The following is a 14,468-nucleotide window of genomic DNA, read 5'->3' as shown; positions in this document are numbered from 1 at the left end:
CTTCCCTTTTTTAAAAAGTAAACTTGTTTTGATCAGTCTGTCACTGAAAGATGAAGCCATATTTCATTCTTACATATTTCCTAACACTTCTTTTCAAATGACACATCCACATTTTCTCTCTGAAGAGATTCTTTAGAAAGTTTATCTATTAATTGCTAGACACCTAACAACTCATTTCCTCCGTCCTGTTGAGGCACAACAAGCGTAACCTCAACACTTCCAAATGCAGCAAAGATGGAAAAGGAATGAATAGTTCATTAAATAAATTTTTGTTCAAAGAAAGTCAGTTCTAAGAATTTCATTTTTTTTAATTCTATAAGCCAAATTGTAATATGTGTCCTATTATAATGCACTTCTTCAAATAACAATAAAGACCACCACACAATGTGCATCTTGCATGCGATTGTACATTTCTACACTAATTGCAAATGATCAGTCAAGTCCATCGATTACTCAGCAAATTACCCTAAAATTGTGGTTTCAAAATAAAACATAACGCAATAGAAAACTAAGATGAGATTTAGGTTTCAAACTTGAATTTTTACTTTAATTGCAATATAAATGACATTCATTTTGATCTGCAGAGAAAAATGCATCCGCAATAAGTTAACTGAAGGAAGGTCCATGAGCTACAACCCTGATCTGAAGTCCATCCAGAGTTACACAGCTGAATGCAAACAGACCAACAGAGGATCAAGTAGAGAAAGGAAGGAGCGCTGTTAGAGAGCAGAGCTGCTTCTCTTGTCCTTGTTGTGAGGCTTGTATCTCCTCGCTGCTGCTCTCTGGTTTCTTTGGGTCGCTGTGAGTCCATCTGCAGCTTCTGTGTTCAGCTCTTCAGTGTCCGTCTCAGACTGCAGCTCCGCCTGATCGTCCCCAGCGCTCTGAGCAGGCATGGCTCTCAGCCACTGCTGGTAGAAACCACGAAACCCATCGATCTGGACCAGGTAGTTGTTTCTGGACTTGTACTGGGATTGATGGAAGGGAGGAAGAATACGCGGGAGGAGAGGGGCAAATAAATCAAAAATGAATGAATCAACACTTTATATAAAAGTATGACTTTAATCATAGTCTGCTGATGCGTTTGGTCACTCGCGTGCAGAGAAAAGAGCTCAAAACACAACATTGCTAAGTTCAACGTTTGTATATTTACACATGCAGTAAGATACAGAGCATCATTTAGAGTCGTCTTTCTGGCCACCTGGCAAGTCAGATATGAATTCGTCTCCTTTAACTCCTGAGATATCTGGCTCTTCAGCAGCTTAAATGCTCCATTATATTCACCACCTAGTAGCCAACTGTGTTGTGTTTATCAGAGCGTTATCCGCTGAAAACAGGACTAATGAGAGGGGAGTCTGACTGCTTGAAAAACAAAACAAAATGCACTGAAAGATGCCAAAACTCTCTGCAGAGCGTCGATATGATCTACTTTGGTGGAGAGGCGTTGCCACTGATGAGAAGAGTCTTTAGGTTCTTTTGGCTGTGATCAGAATCTGCACCTACACATCCACACAGACGTGTTCTCATGCTCTTTGTACGTATGCTTACCTGGTTATAGTTGGGAGGGTACTGTGAGGCAAACTCCAGCTGTCTGATGATGACCTCATTAGGCCACACCCTCATGCTGCTCATGCTTTTGAGCATTGTTTTTAGGTAAACAAAATCCAGTCTTCGACTTGCGCGGCCAATCAGAGCAGAGAACACCTGGACGTTAGGCCTAAGTCCCGCCTCCTGCAATAAAACGCATGTAAAGATAAAAAATAAATAAGTCAAAATATCTTCTACTAGTACTACTACTCTTAATACGATTACTGCTGACGTTAGTATTTCATTATGACAATGTAACAGTTCATCTCATAGTGCAAGTAATAATCAGCACTTTTATTTTGTTAAACTGTCCATGTTCTCTGCGTGGTATTTTTTTCTGTCCTTGATTATACAAATACAACGCGAGTCCTCCATTTGACATCTATTCCGGCTGTTAGGAGGAGAGCTCCGTCACCTCCATGTCTTTCAGCAGCTGCAGTCCGTCCTGCTGTCGCTCACAGCCCAACGCCAGACTTCCAAATGTCTGCACGTCCACGTTCACGTGGCGCTGTCGCATCACACTCAACACAGCCTGGACAGGGAAAGACGTGTCTCAAAAATATGCACTCACACTTTACAAATGGAAATACTAAAGTAAAGTAAAAGTACTGTGTGTGTGTGTGTGTGTGTGTGTGTGTGTGTGTGTGTGTGTGTGTGTGTGTGTGTGTGTGTGTGTGTGTACCTTTGCCTCCTCCAGGTCCCCCGCTCTGGCTGCTCTGCGAATCGCAGTGTTAAAGAACGCGGCGTCCAGCTTCACTTTGTGCAGCTTGGAGACCTTCAGCAGCGTCTGCAGAGACTGGTGTCCCGGCTCCATCGTGTCGGCCAGCAGGGTCACAGTTCTGAGGTCCGGACTGAGTCCGTTTGCTGCCATCTTGTCCAGGAATCCTGTAGCTCCTCCGATGAGGGCGAGCCTATCTGATGCTCCATCCACGGTGCCGAGGGAGACCACGCCCCCCCTCTTACCCTCATAAAGGTCCAGCAGGTTAGGGGCTAGAGAATCTCCTGCCACGTCGACGGGCAGTGAGGCGGTTCCTATTTGTCTGACTGGCACCAAATGGGCTGAGTCTGTGATACAGGACTCACTGCCTCTGCTGTCCTGCTGACTGTCATTGTGTGGGTCAGGTTGGATAAACAACTGCCTCTCCAGGAGGTCAATGTCAATTACATCTTTGCGTCCAGACTCTGACTTTACACGGGACACGCGTTCCCTCTCGTACTTCCGGTCGGGCCTCAGCAGCACGCCAGCGGCCAGGGCGGGATCGCCAATCCCACAATCCCTGGCAGTTCTCAAGAGCAGGTTATAGTTCTTTGAGTCTGGAAGAATCCCGGACCTCAGCATCTGGCGCCACACCTGAAACAAAAAACAAAAGAGGTACGGTGCATATTGACAAGTCGAGTCTATGTTTCACTGGGAGAGTCGAGTCTAATACAAGTTGGAATCTGTATCAGAGTGTAAAATATATATTATATTGATGACCAAAGAGTTAAGCATGTTTCTCTCACGATTGTCAACTTTCACAGAAGATCTCAGAGTGAACCGTCGTTTTCCTCTCAAACATATTAGGTACCAATGCGAGGCGGCTCTAGAATCACGTCTCTACCTGTAAAGCCAGTCTGAATCCAGTTTGTTTGTCCTTCAAACAGCCCATCAGCAGGTAGTGAAACGTCTCCTGAGTTACAGCATGGCCGTTCTGCAGCATCTCCTGCAAAAACATACATAGACTCATAAAGAAATCTGACAATTCGGTGAGCAAACCCTCCACCCACCCACACACACACACACACACACACACACACACACACACACAAATTGTCGGCCCATGTCGTACCCTGAGCGTGTGAATGCAGGCCTGCAGGTGGTTAGTGATGGCGTGCGTCTTGAGGAGGGCGTGGTACGTGATGGTGCTGAGCGGGTAGTTTTTGCGACGGAGCTCTTGCTCCAACTTCAGCGCTTGCTGGAGACCGGCTTGTTTGGATGGCGACTCAGCGCAGGCGTTGAACAGCGCGGTGTAGGTGGCATCTGTAGCCTCTAGACCTCGCTTCTTCATCTGGAAGACGCGCACACATTATTACCCGACTGGACTGTGTTTGTGTCAAGAAATGTACATCTGAAAAGTCTAGTAAGAACAATTAACAGAACGTACAACTGTGATTTAGCTGTAAAATAACGAACCTAAGTGAGGTGAAGAGGTTTTAAATAACACATATATTACAGCGTATGAATAAAACGTCCCTACATCATTGTAGAGTCTGAAGGCCTTCTTCAGGTGTCCAGCTCGACCACAGCCTCCGATCAGCACAGTGAAGTTGATCTCCTCCGGCTGCAGCCTCTCTCCCTCCAGCATGTCTCTGGTGAACACGTCCAAAGCCTCCTGCAGCTGTGAGAGGACGCATCGTGTTTATGTACACAGGAGGAGTTGAGAGGACAGAGACAGAGACAGAGAGAGAGAGAGAGAGAGAGAGAGAGAGAGAGAGAGAGAGAGAGAGAGAGAGAGAGAGAGAGAGAGACCAGCTCTACTGGACTCACCTTGTTCTCTTTGATCAGCTTCTTGCACCGTAAGAAGTACCAGTACGGTGTGTTGCTCCTCCCGGGCCTCTTGCGAGGTTTCACCGGGTCCTCGTCCTCATCTCGGTGCCGCAGATCCTGGATGTATTGGCTGGTTTTCCTGAACGTCCTCCTGGAGGACATGTCGGTGGAAAAGGAACCGAAGTTCTCCCGGTCCGGTGGGTCGACTCCAGCTGGGGCTGCAGGGGAGCCCAGAGGGTCTGCACCCCCACGGGAAGCAGCCGATAGGGACACAGATCTGACGGATAGCAGCTGCCTGGGACTCGGTGTGAGGACCAGCCCGGAGGACCGGTGTCGTGACACATCTTGTGTTAGATTCAGGGTCCCGGTTGAGTTCTTAACCGTTGAAAACAGGGACAATTTAGCAACAGGAGCCGAGACTTTCCTGCTGTTTCGCGCGCACAAACAGGCGACGGACGTTAACATATTTAGGCAATTTTAATCTAACGTTCGCTAACTACAAGCTAATCAAACTTACAACGCTAGTTTCAGGGTAGCTGCGTAGCTTCAGTCATGTTGCGCGCACGATGTTTCAATGACAAACAAACTACACAAGACCTGAATAACAGATATCGAACAAGAACTTCAAAGCGGCCTGTTTGGCTCTTTGGTCCTTGAAATTAATCACCACTGACATTAATTGAGTTCAATCATATCACTGATTATTTCTGAGGTATATTAATTGTTAATAAAGCGTAATCTAGTCTTAATAGGACGTCCCTCTCTGATCGACTTTATCGGGGATAGATTCGTAGGCCTGTGCCGTTGACTTCACGTCCCTACAGTTAAGCTACGCCACTCCCCCCGAAAGCTGGTCATAAAGTTGACTTTTACGTCTCTTCCTGGGTTTAAATGAGGTGAAGACGGTGAGCCAGACCAAATAGGATTATTTAAAGGCCGGTTTGATTTATTTTATGAAGAGACACAGTGGTCAGGGTTTTAATCCGCGTTACAGCAGTGGAAGAGAGACACGCTGCTGCATCCCCAATGGTAAAATATATAGTTTCATAACAAGTGTCCGCACACACTTTAATATAATGCGACTCATTACACACTGATAATATTCAGAAATGATTTGAAGTGTACATTTCTTTGTTAAGAAAAATGTAAATCTATGTTATTATTATGTAATTCTGACACCAAATGTCATTAAAGTTAATGATCTACTTGCTGCAGTTTGGTTCATGATCTGTGGACATCTTTATTTCTTCATCTGTTGAGTTAGCCACATATTTTTGAGGCTATAGAAATAACTTTATTGTTGTAAATACTGGAATAATATTCAAATACCTTCTCCTAATGTTCCCGAACATATTATTAAATCCTGAGGTAGCCATGCTCAGGGCTCCTTTAGTTGGATTTTGAGTCAGTATCTCTATCATAACTGTTTTAGGCAAAAAGGGAGTTCAACAAAAATAGAATTAAGGGAGCAATATACAAATATTGATGTTGCTACAAGCTGAATTTCAGTGCAGGAGAAGAACACATGTCCTCATACAAACCCTGCAAGTACTATTTTATCTTAACTTAACAGCAGTTAAGTTAGTGACCATACTGACCACCTTGAACCCTATACGATAGATCAATACAATACTTTGGTGACTCTATTCATGGCAGATGGAGGTTGAAGTTTTGTTGCAGCCACATAATGTTTCTTTGAGTACTTTGAGAGTGTATAAATACAATAAAAATACACAACCTTCTAACAGTTTTTTACTGGGATTACAGATAAATAGATGAGGACAAATGTTCAGTCCTCATATTTTCCTCCTCAGGTTTTATCACAACATACCTCAATAAAATGTGTGTTTTAGCGTCACAGTTTTTGAGAATTTTTTGTATTCTACCAGAGTATTGGAGAGCAAAAATAATACTAATACTGATTTATACAGGAAATCTCTGTACAAGATCAGCAAGTCCCTTCCTGTCCTGTGTCTAACACCCCGCCTGCTCCAGGTACACAGCACACCCACTATACCAATGTACCAGCAGCCCACATGGCCGAACTTTGTCCCATAAAAAAAACATGTTAGTGTTATCATTTCATCTGATGATCATGGCTTTATTGTATATGAGTGATTTTGTAGAACTATTCCATATTATGTAATACATTGCGTGTTGGAAAATATCCTTAATAGTGTGTTTTTACACTAATTTAGCTCTACATATTAACACCTTCTGTGTTTTGAAGACACTTTTCCTCAGAGATAATGTACTTCTAAAGCAGTATTTATAAAATGTGTGTGTGTGTGTGTGTGTGTGTGTGTGTGTGTGTGTGTGTGTGTGTGTGTGTGTGTTGTGAGGCAGACGATTCGCTGAGAGATGAACCTCAGACCAGAGCAGACTTCCTAAAATGTGAGTCTTTTTTTATCTCAAAAAACAGACCGCAAAACAAACAAACAGATGACTGTGACGTGCCGTGGAAATTGGTTTCTCTTTAGGATATGTGTTGAACATGCAGTTGAGCTTAGAAGCCAAGAATGGTCCTGGTTGCACTCATTTTAGAATGAAATGGAAATATATGACATATCAGCTGTTATCCCTTGTTTCCAGTCTTCCAGTTTGGCTTCATATTTATAGGACAAACATGAGAGTGGTATCAATCTTCTCATTTAATCTGCTGTACCTCCCTGCAAGAAAGCAAATTAGCCTATTTCCTAAAATGTCAAATTAAATCATCCCAGTTAGGAGTTCTGTCCCACATTATTTTCAGGTGTGCAAAGACTCATCAGTGTTTTGTCCGTCAACCCACGTCTTCCTCTCCTCTCACAGATTACCGTCACCTCACCCTGGACCCAAACACAGCGTACAGAGAGATGGTTCTGTCTGAGGGGAACAGAAAGGTGGAGCTCACAGATGTAGTCCAGGAGTACCCTGAACACCCGGACAGGTTCTCTCACCTCTATCAGGTGCTGTGTAAAGAGGGTCTGTCTGGACGCTGCTACTGGGAGGTGGAGTTCGAAGGGTCTTTTGAAATAGCGGTGGCGTACAAAGATCTCGGCAGATCGGACTATTATGCCGAGTGCGCGTTCGGCTGCAACGACAAATCCTGGAGTTTAGACATAAACGGAAACAACAAGTGTTTCAGACACAAGGATGAGGAGACCGCGGTGCCGGAGCCTCGGTCCTCCAGAGTGGGCGTGTACCTGGATCATGAGGCCGGTGGTCTGACCTACTACTGCGTCTGTGACACGACGCTGCAGCTGCTGCACAGAGAAGAAACCACTTTCACAAAGCCGCTCTACCCCGGGCTGTGGGTCATAGGCTCCGCCCAGCTGTGTGATCCTGGAGTAGAGGTCCAGCCAAAAAGCGTCATGTGACGCAGGGCCAATCGACGTGCTGGTGCCCTTTTTAGTTTTTCCGCCTCTGCCCCTCAGACTGTCCGAGTCCGCCACTGCACATTAGCAACTTTGGCTCCACTGGTGATTGTGTTAATGCTGGGTTGATTTAAACAAATCCCAATAATAATAATAATAATAATACGTCTTTAAAGAATGATTTGCATTTTACATTTCCAGTGCTATGCTAGCGGCAGGGCTGTCGTACGGTTAAGCTAATTGCCTGCCAATGTAGCTTTGGGTAACACCAGCAACAACAGTAGACATGTTGTGATAATTAAAAAGAATTACATGAACAGGCAAATGGTACACGGACAATATTTAGGAATCATTTCAATGGAGTTTATTACAACAATCATTTGATTCAGATCTTCTGTACAAATTATCTGAACAAATACATCCCTTCAGTTATGTTTTTGGCACTTATGTTCAAAGTAACAGACCGGTGTAGTAATAGACTATTTATGACAGAGGCCTAAATTGAGGCCCCGCCCCCCAACAGCAAAACAAATGTTAGAAGTCCTGGAACAATAAACTCCCTACCAGCAAATTACCCTTTGCAGAGCACCATTACTTTGTCATGTAACTGAAAACAATCATGGACGACGATGATGATGATGATTGTTGTAGAGCAGCCTGAAACCGCTGCTGGTGAAATCACTGTGCCGATGACAATCAGTCTTTCAAGAAGTGAATTTTATTTCCTGCAGAACAAAATCGGTCTGAGCACCAAATCACACGGAAGCTTTCTGGTGACGTCACAATGGGGATAGATGCGGTGGTTGGGCCACGTGGCTCTGGAACAAAGTAATCCTGTCCAGCAGTGTTAGTGGGATGTCTCTGATGACCGAGGTCAGGTCTTCATGCTGTAAGGGATAGATGACCACGCTCAGAGCCGAGCGGTCGATTGAAAATCTAACGGGGGGGGGGGGGGAGAGAGAGAGAGAGAGAGAGAGAGAGAGAGAGAGAGAGAGAGAGAGAGAGAGAGAGAGAGAGAGAAGAAAAAGGTGAATGTGAGATTTCTTTAGCCATTTAATGAGAGAGTCCCAGCATGTGCCGTAACTCACGTCTGTTTCTACAAACCGACATCTACTGTGGGTTCTACCCTGGTTATGGATAAGTACCTCGTACGAAAAAAAATCCAAACTATCACTTAAATGTTTGAGGATTTGCCGCCACAAAAAAAAGAAAAAAAAAAAAAAAAAAAAGTACCGACCTGTCCAGCAGAGCTTTCTGCAGTGTGCGACAAGCCACTAAGGTGCCGCCCATGAACATGTGGCACATGACGACGTGGCAGCATCGCTCCATGAAGGTTTCTGCGGCCGACGGGTCGAAGGTACCGCCGCGTGAGATAAGGCAGAGACGCTGCAGACGGGAGCAGCAGGACAGAGCCTCAAAGAATGACGCGCTGGCATTCAGGTAGGGCTGCTCTAACCTGAAACACACACACACACACTTCAATATATATATATATAAAAAAACAGCAAGTTGAGCAAACGTGAACTCTTTCCATTAAATGTGTTAAGACTAACAACCTAAGATGAAAACAAACAACTCCTAATTATCTGAAATATGACTGGAAAGATGGACAATCCTTCAACTAAAGGGACATCTGATAATAATTATGAGTGTACAGATGGTTAGTGTTTATTTTACAGTAAAAGAAGGGTACACAAAGACATCTTCTCACCTGAGTTCCCGTAGCTGCGTGCACTGTTTAAGTGTGTCCAGCAAGGCAGGGGTGTAGTTCATGGTTTTTAGTGATCCCATGTTGGCAAGGGACAATACCTGTAGGTCTCTGCACTGCCTGGTCAGCTGTACCAGCCCCGTCCCCCTGAGGACCCCGGGGAGCCCAGCCAGAGTCAGGCGGTGTAATCGAGGCAAAGCCTCGAGTGCCGCCAAGTGTGCGTCGCCGACTCCTCGCGCCCACGCGCACATACCGCGGGGCTCCACACTGGCGCGAGTGCAAGGCTCAAGCCGAGGCAGTGCAGACACAAAACCTGGACCAATGAGCTCCAAGGTCTCTAAAAAAGGGCAGCCGGCTAAGAGCAGGGCGAGCCCCGAAGTGCTGTCCCCCGACAGAGAAGACTCCGAATCGGGCTTGTAATTCTGGATCCCCAGACGCGGAGGCTTCTTCAGCCCCAGGAACAACGGAGAGGGAGACGTGTTGTTTGTAGTGATTTGATGCGTGTTTAAGCCGTCTGACAGAGCGCAGGCGGGCAGAGTGAGGGAGCGCAGGTGTGCGAGTTTGGCCAAGCTGCCACACAGGTGTGTTTCTCCGCCGAGCACAGGTGAGTTTTCATGGTGGTAGTGCGTGTGCATCAGGTTCAGTTGTTTAATGTTGGAACAGCCGACTGCCAGCCGGCTCATTGTCGCGGGAATCAGCTGATCCTCCACGCTCCTGCACTCCGAGTACAGGACCTTGTTGATCCCGCTGAGGTTCAGGCTAGTCAGCTGTGTGGTGTCTCTGACTCCTCCCTCCAGCAGCGACTGGAACACCTGCGGCCACAGCGCTGGGCAGCGGCTGAAGCTCAGGTGCTTCGGACTGTTTCCCTCCAGGGCTCGCTTTAGGGACAAGGAATCGAGCCAGGACCGGGGGAGCTGCAGGGCCTCCAGGTCCCCGCGTTGACCCAGACTCTGAGCCAGTGAGGGAGCAGCGGGCCAGTGAGCGGGGTTTGGGCCAGGAATCGACACGAGGAAAACTCTGAGGCGCTTTGGCACGTGAACGCTGAACACTGCCAGGTAGAGGAGGAGCAAGGTCTGGTTTACCTAAGAACACGAACACACAGACGCACGTATTCAAAACTACACAGTATTGAAGTGTGTACTGCGGATAAACGAGAACATAGTAAAAACAAAGTCACCTCTCCCGGAGCCAGCCTGGCAGTGAACTCCTCCAGCTGTTGGTAATGCGGCACACTGCTCTGACCCATCATTAACTGACAGCAAACACCGATCCCCTCTCTGGTCACATCTGAGATGTCAAACTGCAGCATCAGCCTGCAGGGAACAAACACGGACACGCATTCAACAATGCAGCAGTAAGATAGTAACACAAAGTCCTTCGACATAGCGACAAGAATGTGAATGCCAGCTCCATCAGCGTAGTGCCGCTAAACTCAACCAAATGGACCAAATGCATTTAAGATGGCTGATGTCTGGTCTGACATCACCAGACCAGAAATAGGCTCTGAAGTGACAAGTAAATGGAAATTGGCATTTCCAAATTGCGTTTCTGAAACAACTAACTTTTAAGGTTTGATTGTGACACAAAGCACAAGCAGGTGATGCATTGCACTTGTGCATTTTAGCCATGCTAAGCTAGGGATGGTCGGTCAGTCCACCACTTTGGTCCAGAGATTGAAATATCTCAACAACTGCTGGATGGATTTAAATGACATTTTGTTGAAACATTCATGATCCCCAGAGGATACGTCCTAATGACTTTGGTGATCCCCTGACTTTTCCTGTAGCGCCACCAGCAGGTCAAACTTCACTACAAGATGAATTGGCACACAATTTTGTAGACATGGTCCCCAGAGGATACATCCTGCTGACTATGGTTACCCTCTGACTTTTCCACTGGAATTGGGTACAGACATTCATGTTCAGCTCAGGATGAATCGTGATCTTGTTGGCGATCCCTTTACTTTTCATCGAGCACCAAAAACCTTCATTTCTCATGTGAAATCTCAGTAATCTGACAGATTCTTACTTGCGGAGTTGGGCGCAACATGGCACCACACCATAACTGGGTGTCAACAGCGTCTGTCTGAGCTCCGACAGGCGGCTCAGTGAATCCACCGCCTCCGAACTGAGCTGAGCGGAGTTGAAGCCTGGCGTCACATCGAAAGCGAGTGATCTGAGCAGAGACAGGGAGGAGAGGAGACGGGAGAGACGCAGGGAAGTGAGGCGACAGCCGGTGACATCGAGGTGCGTCACTCCTCTGCAGCGAGCAAGAAGCTCCATTGTAGAGCCGGCCAGCCAGTAGCAACCATTCAGGCTGAGAGACTGCACGTGATTGGCCAACCGCTTTAATATGTGCCGAACCAATAGATCGTCAGCCTGGAGGAAACAAAGAACTCATTTCATTAAATCCATCTGCTACAATTCAACAAATACTCCACTGTGTTGATAAAGAAATGTTATTAAAATATCCAGAAAGATCCACACGCGTGCACTAGTTTGAAGATGAATAGAAAACGGTGCTAGAAATCTTCACTAAAACAACCTTGAAACATGCCTCATCAGTTCAAAAGATGATAACTCTTTACCAGATACTCCTCCGACAGGCTGACGTTGGTGAGCAGGGTCTTGTCGTGGCACAGTGTGTGTAACTTGTGGCAGACGTTCGCCACGTTCTGCACCAGGTCACACACGGGAACATGGCGGAGGATGCACAGCAGGATCTCGTCGGACAAGTCGGACATTCCCACCGAGGTAGAGGACATCGTGTCCTCGTCGAATACAGCCTGAGACAGACGGCAAACAGTGTCACGGTAAAGACCTTTTAGGCCCTCTGTGTCTTCAGTCAACCTCTGGGAAGAATCGCAACAATGGCTGCAAATCCTCGGGGTATCAATTACCAATTCTTGGTGTTTTGTAGTTGAGGTCCAACAAAGAGACCGAAGACGTTATTAAGACCCTAGTTTATGGCTGGTTGATATGACAATGTATCATTCATATTGTGGTAGCTCTCTATTTAATGTCTGGTTGCATTAAGTTATTGTAGACAATGCTGCAAATCAATTAGTGGGACTGCTTATTTAAAATATAATTTTGCATCACTATTAATTATTTGGGAGTTTTGATTTAGCTGGATTTGCCAAAATCAGACATTCCTACCTGGTTAATTTTTACATTTTATTTACCTCAGCTGACTTTTGATGAATAATTTAATATATGACAAAGATATGGATATTACAACATAAAATGACTTGTGATGTATTAATAGTGCTCTGTCTTATACAGTTCACTTATTAACTAGTGTCATAGTTGAAGTATCAATGAGAGTATAGATATAGCTACATAAATAGATATATAAATATTGTAGAATTGTGGATTAATAGCATTGTATTGTGATGCCATTACCAGCGATAAGACACATATTGTAGCAATAGTCCAAAGCGTTCACATCAGTATCAGCCAACACGTCTTTCTGCTGCACTGTCTCGGCGTATTAGCCCAACTTGGTTGAACAACTTAGCAGGAATTTGGGTTGAGCCTGGTTAGCTAACGTTAACGCTAAGTTCGGTCAGCCCAACGGTACCGTTAACTATTAATGGGTTGTCGAGGTTTTGTCGGTTTACCCACCTGTACAATTTGTCGGTCCATGTCCTCTGAAATACCTTTCACGGTCCCACTCATGATCGCCAGGATTTTAGATGTTTTATTCTAGATTTTCAGATGCTCATCCAGCCGCCCAACGCTTCATTTTCCGATGGACCACAGGCGGTGTTACCGGGTGTAACATCCATCCGCTGACAGGACGGATTACGTTTGCTGCTGCACAGTGACGGAAGTCTGTCAGTGACGGACACACTTCCTGTCGGTCTAAGAAAAAAAGAAAAAAAAAAAAAAAGAAACTTGCTGTCGGGCCAATCAGATTTTAAAGAAATTAATTTTCCATTTCATGAATTGAATTTTAAATTAGATTACCAAAGAACACCATGAATGAATAATAGATGAGAAAACGTAGTAGTACTTTGAAAATATTATTTTAAAAAAAGAGATATTTATTAAACCTCAGGGTAAAATTACTCCACAAGTAAACTTCCTGCATTAAAAAAAACAAAAAAAAAACACAAGTATTAGCAGCAAAATATATCAAAAGTAAAATTATTCATTAGGCAGCAGAAGGACCCCTGTCAGTGTGGTATTACATGATTGGATTCTTGTGCGATTCTGTTATAGCTGGTCACAATTAAGATTACTTCTTTATATCTTGTTGGATAGTTTCTATAAAAACTGATCTATAATGCAACATACTTAATAAAATGAGTATATGTTATGCTATGTAGAACCTTGATCTTCAAAGTGACTATAGGTGAGTAGAAGTATAAAGTAATTTGAAATGGAAATACTCGAATACTTGTGGAAATGTTAATTTCCAACACTGGATTCAATATATAATATTTTTGCATTCTCTATGGATAAACAGAAATACCTACTTTTTTGTCTTAATAAAGTATTGCAAAGATTTAGGTTTATTTTGTGGGCATAAGTACTGTTCTCTAATTCTGACAGAAAAATGAGGAACTACAGACTAGCTGTATATTCCTGTAATACTGTTATGCGCTGTTATGTTCCAACTAATATAAAAATGAATCATTAGTTTGCTGAAAAAAGTGTCTGTCAACAGTTAATTATTAATCAGTAAATACGGCTCAAACCATGAAATTATGTTTTAATGAAATAGAGTTAATGTGACCTCTTAATATTTCTATAATACAACCACATATGACTTGTTAGTCCGTTCCACACAGTTAGATAATAATGAATATATCTGATGTATAATTACTTCTCATTAATGTAGATGTCCACATGATGGCACTACAACAAAAAGTTTAATTGTGAAGTGATACCAAGAGGTGTTCTGCTCCTTTAACGGAACAGTGTGTAACATTTAGGGGGATTAATTGGCAGCAATGGAATACAATATTCATAACTATGTTTTAAAACATGCATTCTCTCTACTGACCAGCAGGGGGCGACTCCTGCAGTCCTAGTATGGAAGTTGTATGGCGACTCCTGCAGTCGGTTGTATGGAAGTCTATGAGAAAATGTGTTTACCTCAGTAAACATTGTAAACATGAGCTTATGGACTCAATCGCTAGTTTCAAGTCTTCCTCAATACAGCATGATGTTCATTTAGTGAATTATGGTCCATTTAGAGTCAAACAAACCGTAAAGCGGAGTATGCTTTAGGGCGGGCTTACTGTGATTGACAGGTCGCTGTCGCTACCAGAGCTGTATCCGGA

The 14,468-nt window shown here is 44.4% G+C and overlaps 3 protein-coding genes across 5 annotated transcripts; 1 reads left to right on the top strand and 2 right to left on the bottom strand.

Moving 5' to 3' along the window:
- Nucleotides 1–525: 525 nt before the first annotated feature.
- Nucleotides 526–4,665, bottom strand: ptcd1 (pentatricopeptide repeat domain 1). The gene is made up of 8 exons (XM_068737454.1): nucleotides 4,112–4,665; nucleotides 3,822–3,962; nucleotides 3,414–3,632; nucleotides 3,186–3,287; nucleotides 2,267–2,935; nucleotides 2,000–2,116; nucleotides 1,546–1,728; nucleotides 526–965 (listed from the first exon to the last, which is right to left on the bottom strand). The coding sequence occupies exons 1-8, from the start codon at nucleotides 4,574–4,576 to the stop codon at nucleotides 720–722; spliced, it is 2,142 nt and encodes a 713-aa protein (XP_068593555.1). The 5' UTR covers nucleotides 4,577–4,665; the 3' UTR covers nucleotides 526–719.
- Nucleotides 4,666–5,002: 337 nt separating this feature from the next.
- On the top strand, nucleotides 5,003–7,834 carry LOC137892390 (stonustoxin subunit beta-like). Of its 2 annotated transcripts, XM_068737460.1 has the most exons (4): nucleotides 5,003–5,140; nucleotides 6,043–6,106; nucleotides 6,458–6,505; nucleotides 6,923–7,834. In XM_068737460.1, the coding sequence occupies exons 1-4, from the start codon at nucleotides 5,138–5,140 to the stop codon at nucleotides 7,468–7,470; spliced, it is 663 nt and encodes a 220-aa protein (XP_068593561.1). In that variant the 5' UTR covers nucleotides 5,003–5,137; the 3' UTR covers nucleotides 7,471–7,834. The 2 variants fall into 2 exon arrangements, with proteins under 2 accessions (XP_068593561.1, XP_068593562.1); XM_068737461.1 differs by lacking the exons at nucleotides 6,043–6,106; nucleotides 6,458–6,505.
- Nucleotides 7,835–8,028: 194 nt separating this feature from the next.
- fbxl18 (F-box and leucine-rich repeat protein 18) lies at nucleotides 8,029–14,259 on the bottom strand. Of its 2 annotated transcripts, XM_068737459.1 has the most exons (8): nucleotides 14,189–14,259; nucleotides 12,802–13,041; nucleotides 11,763–11,960; nucleotides 11,204–11,553; nucleotides 10,353–10,488; nucleotides 9,179–10,257; nucleotides 8,705–8,923; nucleotides 8,029–8,403 (listed from the first exon to the last, which is right to left on the bottom strand). In XM_068737459.1, exons 2-8 carry the CDS (start codon nucleotides 12,853–12,855, stop codon nucleotides 8,247–8,249), a joined length of 2,193 nt encoding a protein of 730 aa, XP_068593560.1. In that variant the 5' UTR covers nucleotides 12,856–13,041; nucleotides 14,189–14,259; the 3' UTR covers nucleotides 8,029–8,246. The 2 variants fall into 2 exon arrangements, with proteins under 2 accessions (XP_068593560.1, XP_068593559.1); XM_068737458.1 differs by lacking the exon at nucleotides 14,189–14,259 and having other exon boundaries at nucleotides 12,802–13,218.
- Between the last annotated feature and the right edge of the window lie 209 nt (nucleotides 14,260–14,468).

Source organism: Cebidichthys violaceus, unplaced genomic scaffold, assembly GCF_023349555.1.
Source record: "Cebidichthys violaceus isolate CVI_PGR_0920_01 unplaced genomic scaffold, fCebVio1.0.p SCAF_79, whole genome shotgun sequence".
NCBI classification, from domain to species: domain Eukaryota; kingdom Metazoa; phylum Chordata; class Actinopteri; order Perciformes; family Stichaeidae; genus Cebidichthys; species Cebidichthys violaceus.
This window is presented reverse-complemented; position numbering and strand designations above follow the sequence as displayed.

Bases quoted from the DNA above. Each gene is read 5' to 3' on its own strand.
- ptcd1 (XM_068737454.1), bottom strand. From the start codon at position 4,576: ATGTTAACGTCCGTCGCCTGTTTGTGCGCGCGAAACAGCAGGAAAGTC. The intron at 3,633-3,821 runs GTAGGGACGTTT...CGCGTCTTCCAG, and splicing joins CCTTCAGACTCTACAATGAT to ATGAAGAAGCGAGGTCTAGA. The intron at 3,288-3,413 runs GTACGACATGGG...ATGTTTTTGCAG, and splicing joins CCTGCATTCACACGCTCAGG to GAGATGCTGCAGAACGGCCA.
- LOC137892390 (XM_068737460.1), top strand. The intron at 6,107-6,457 runs GTACACAGCACA...GTTGTGAGGCAG, and splicing joins TAACACCCCGCCTGCTCCAG to ACGATTCGCTGAGAGATGAA. The intron at 6,506-6,922 runs GTGAGTCTTTTT...CTCCTCTCACAG, and splicing joins CAGAGCAGACTTCCTAAAAT to ATTACCGTCACCTCACCCTG.
- fbxl18 (XM_068737459.1), bottom strand. From the start codon at position 12,855: ATGAGTGGGACCGTGAAAGGTATTTCAGAGGACATGGACCGACAAATT. The intron at 11,961-12,801 runs GTGGGTAAACCG...CGTCTGTCTCAG, and splicing joins TGGACCGACAAATTGTACAG to GCTGTATTCGACGAGGACAC. The intron at 8,404-8,704 runs GTCGGTACTTTT...CCCCCCCGTTAG, and splicing joins CAGAAAGCTCTGCTGGACAG to ATTTTCAATCGACCGCTCGG.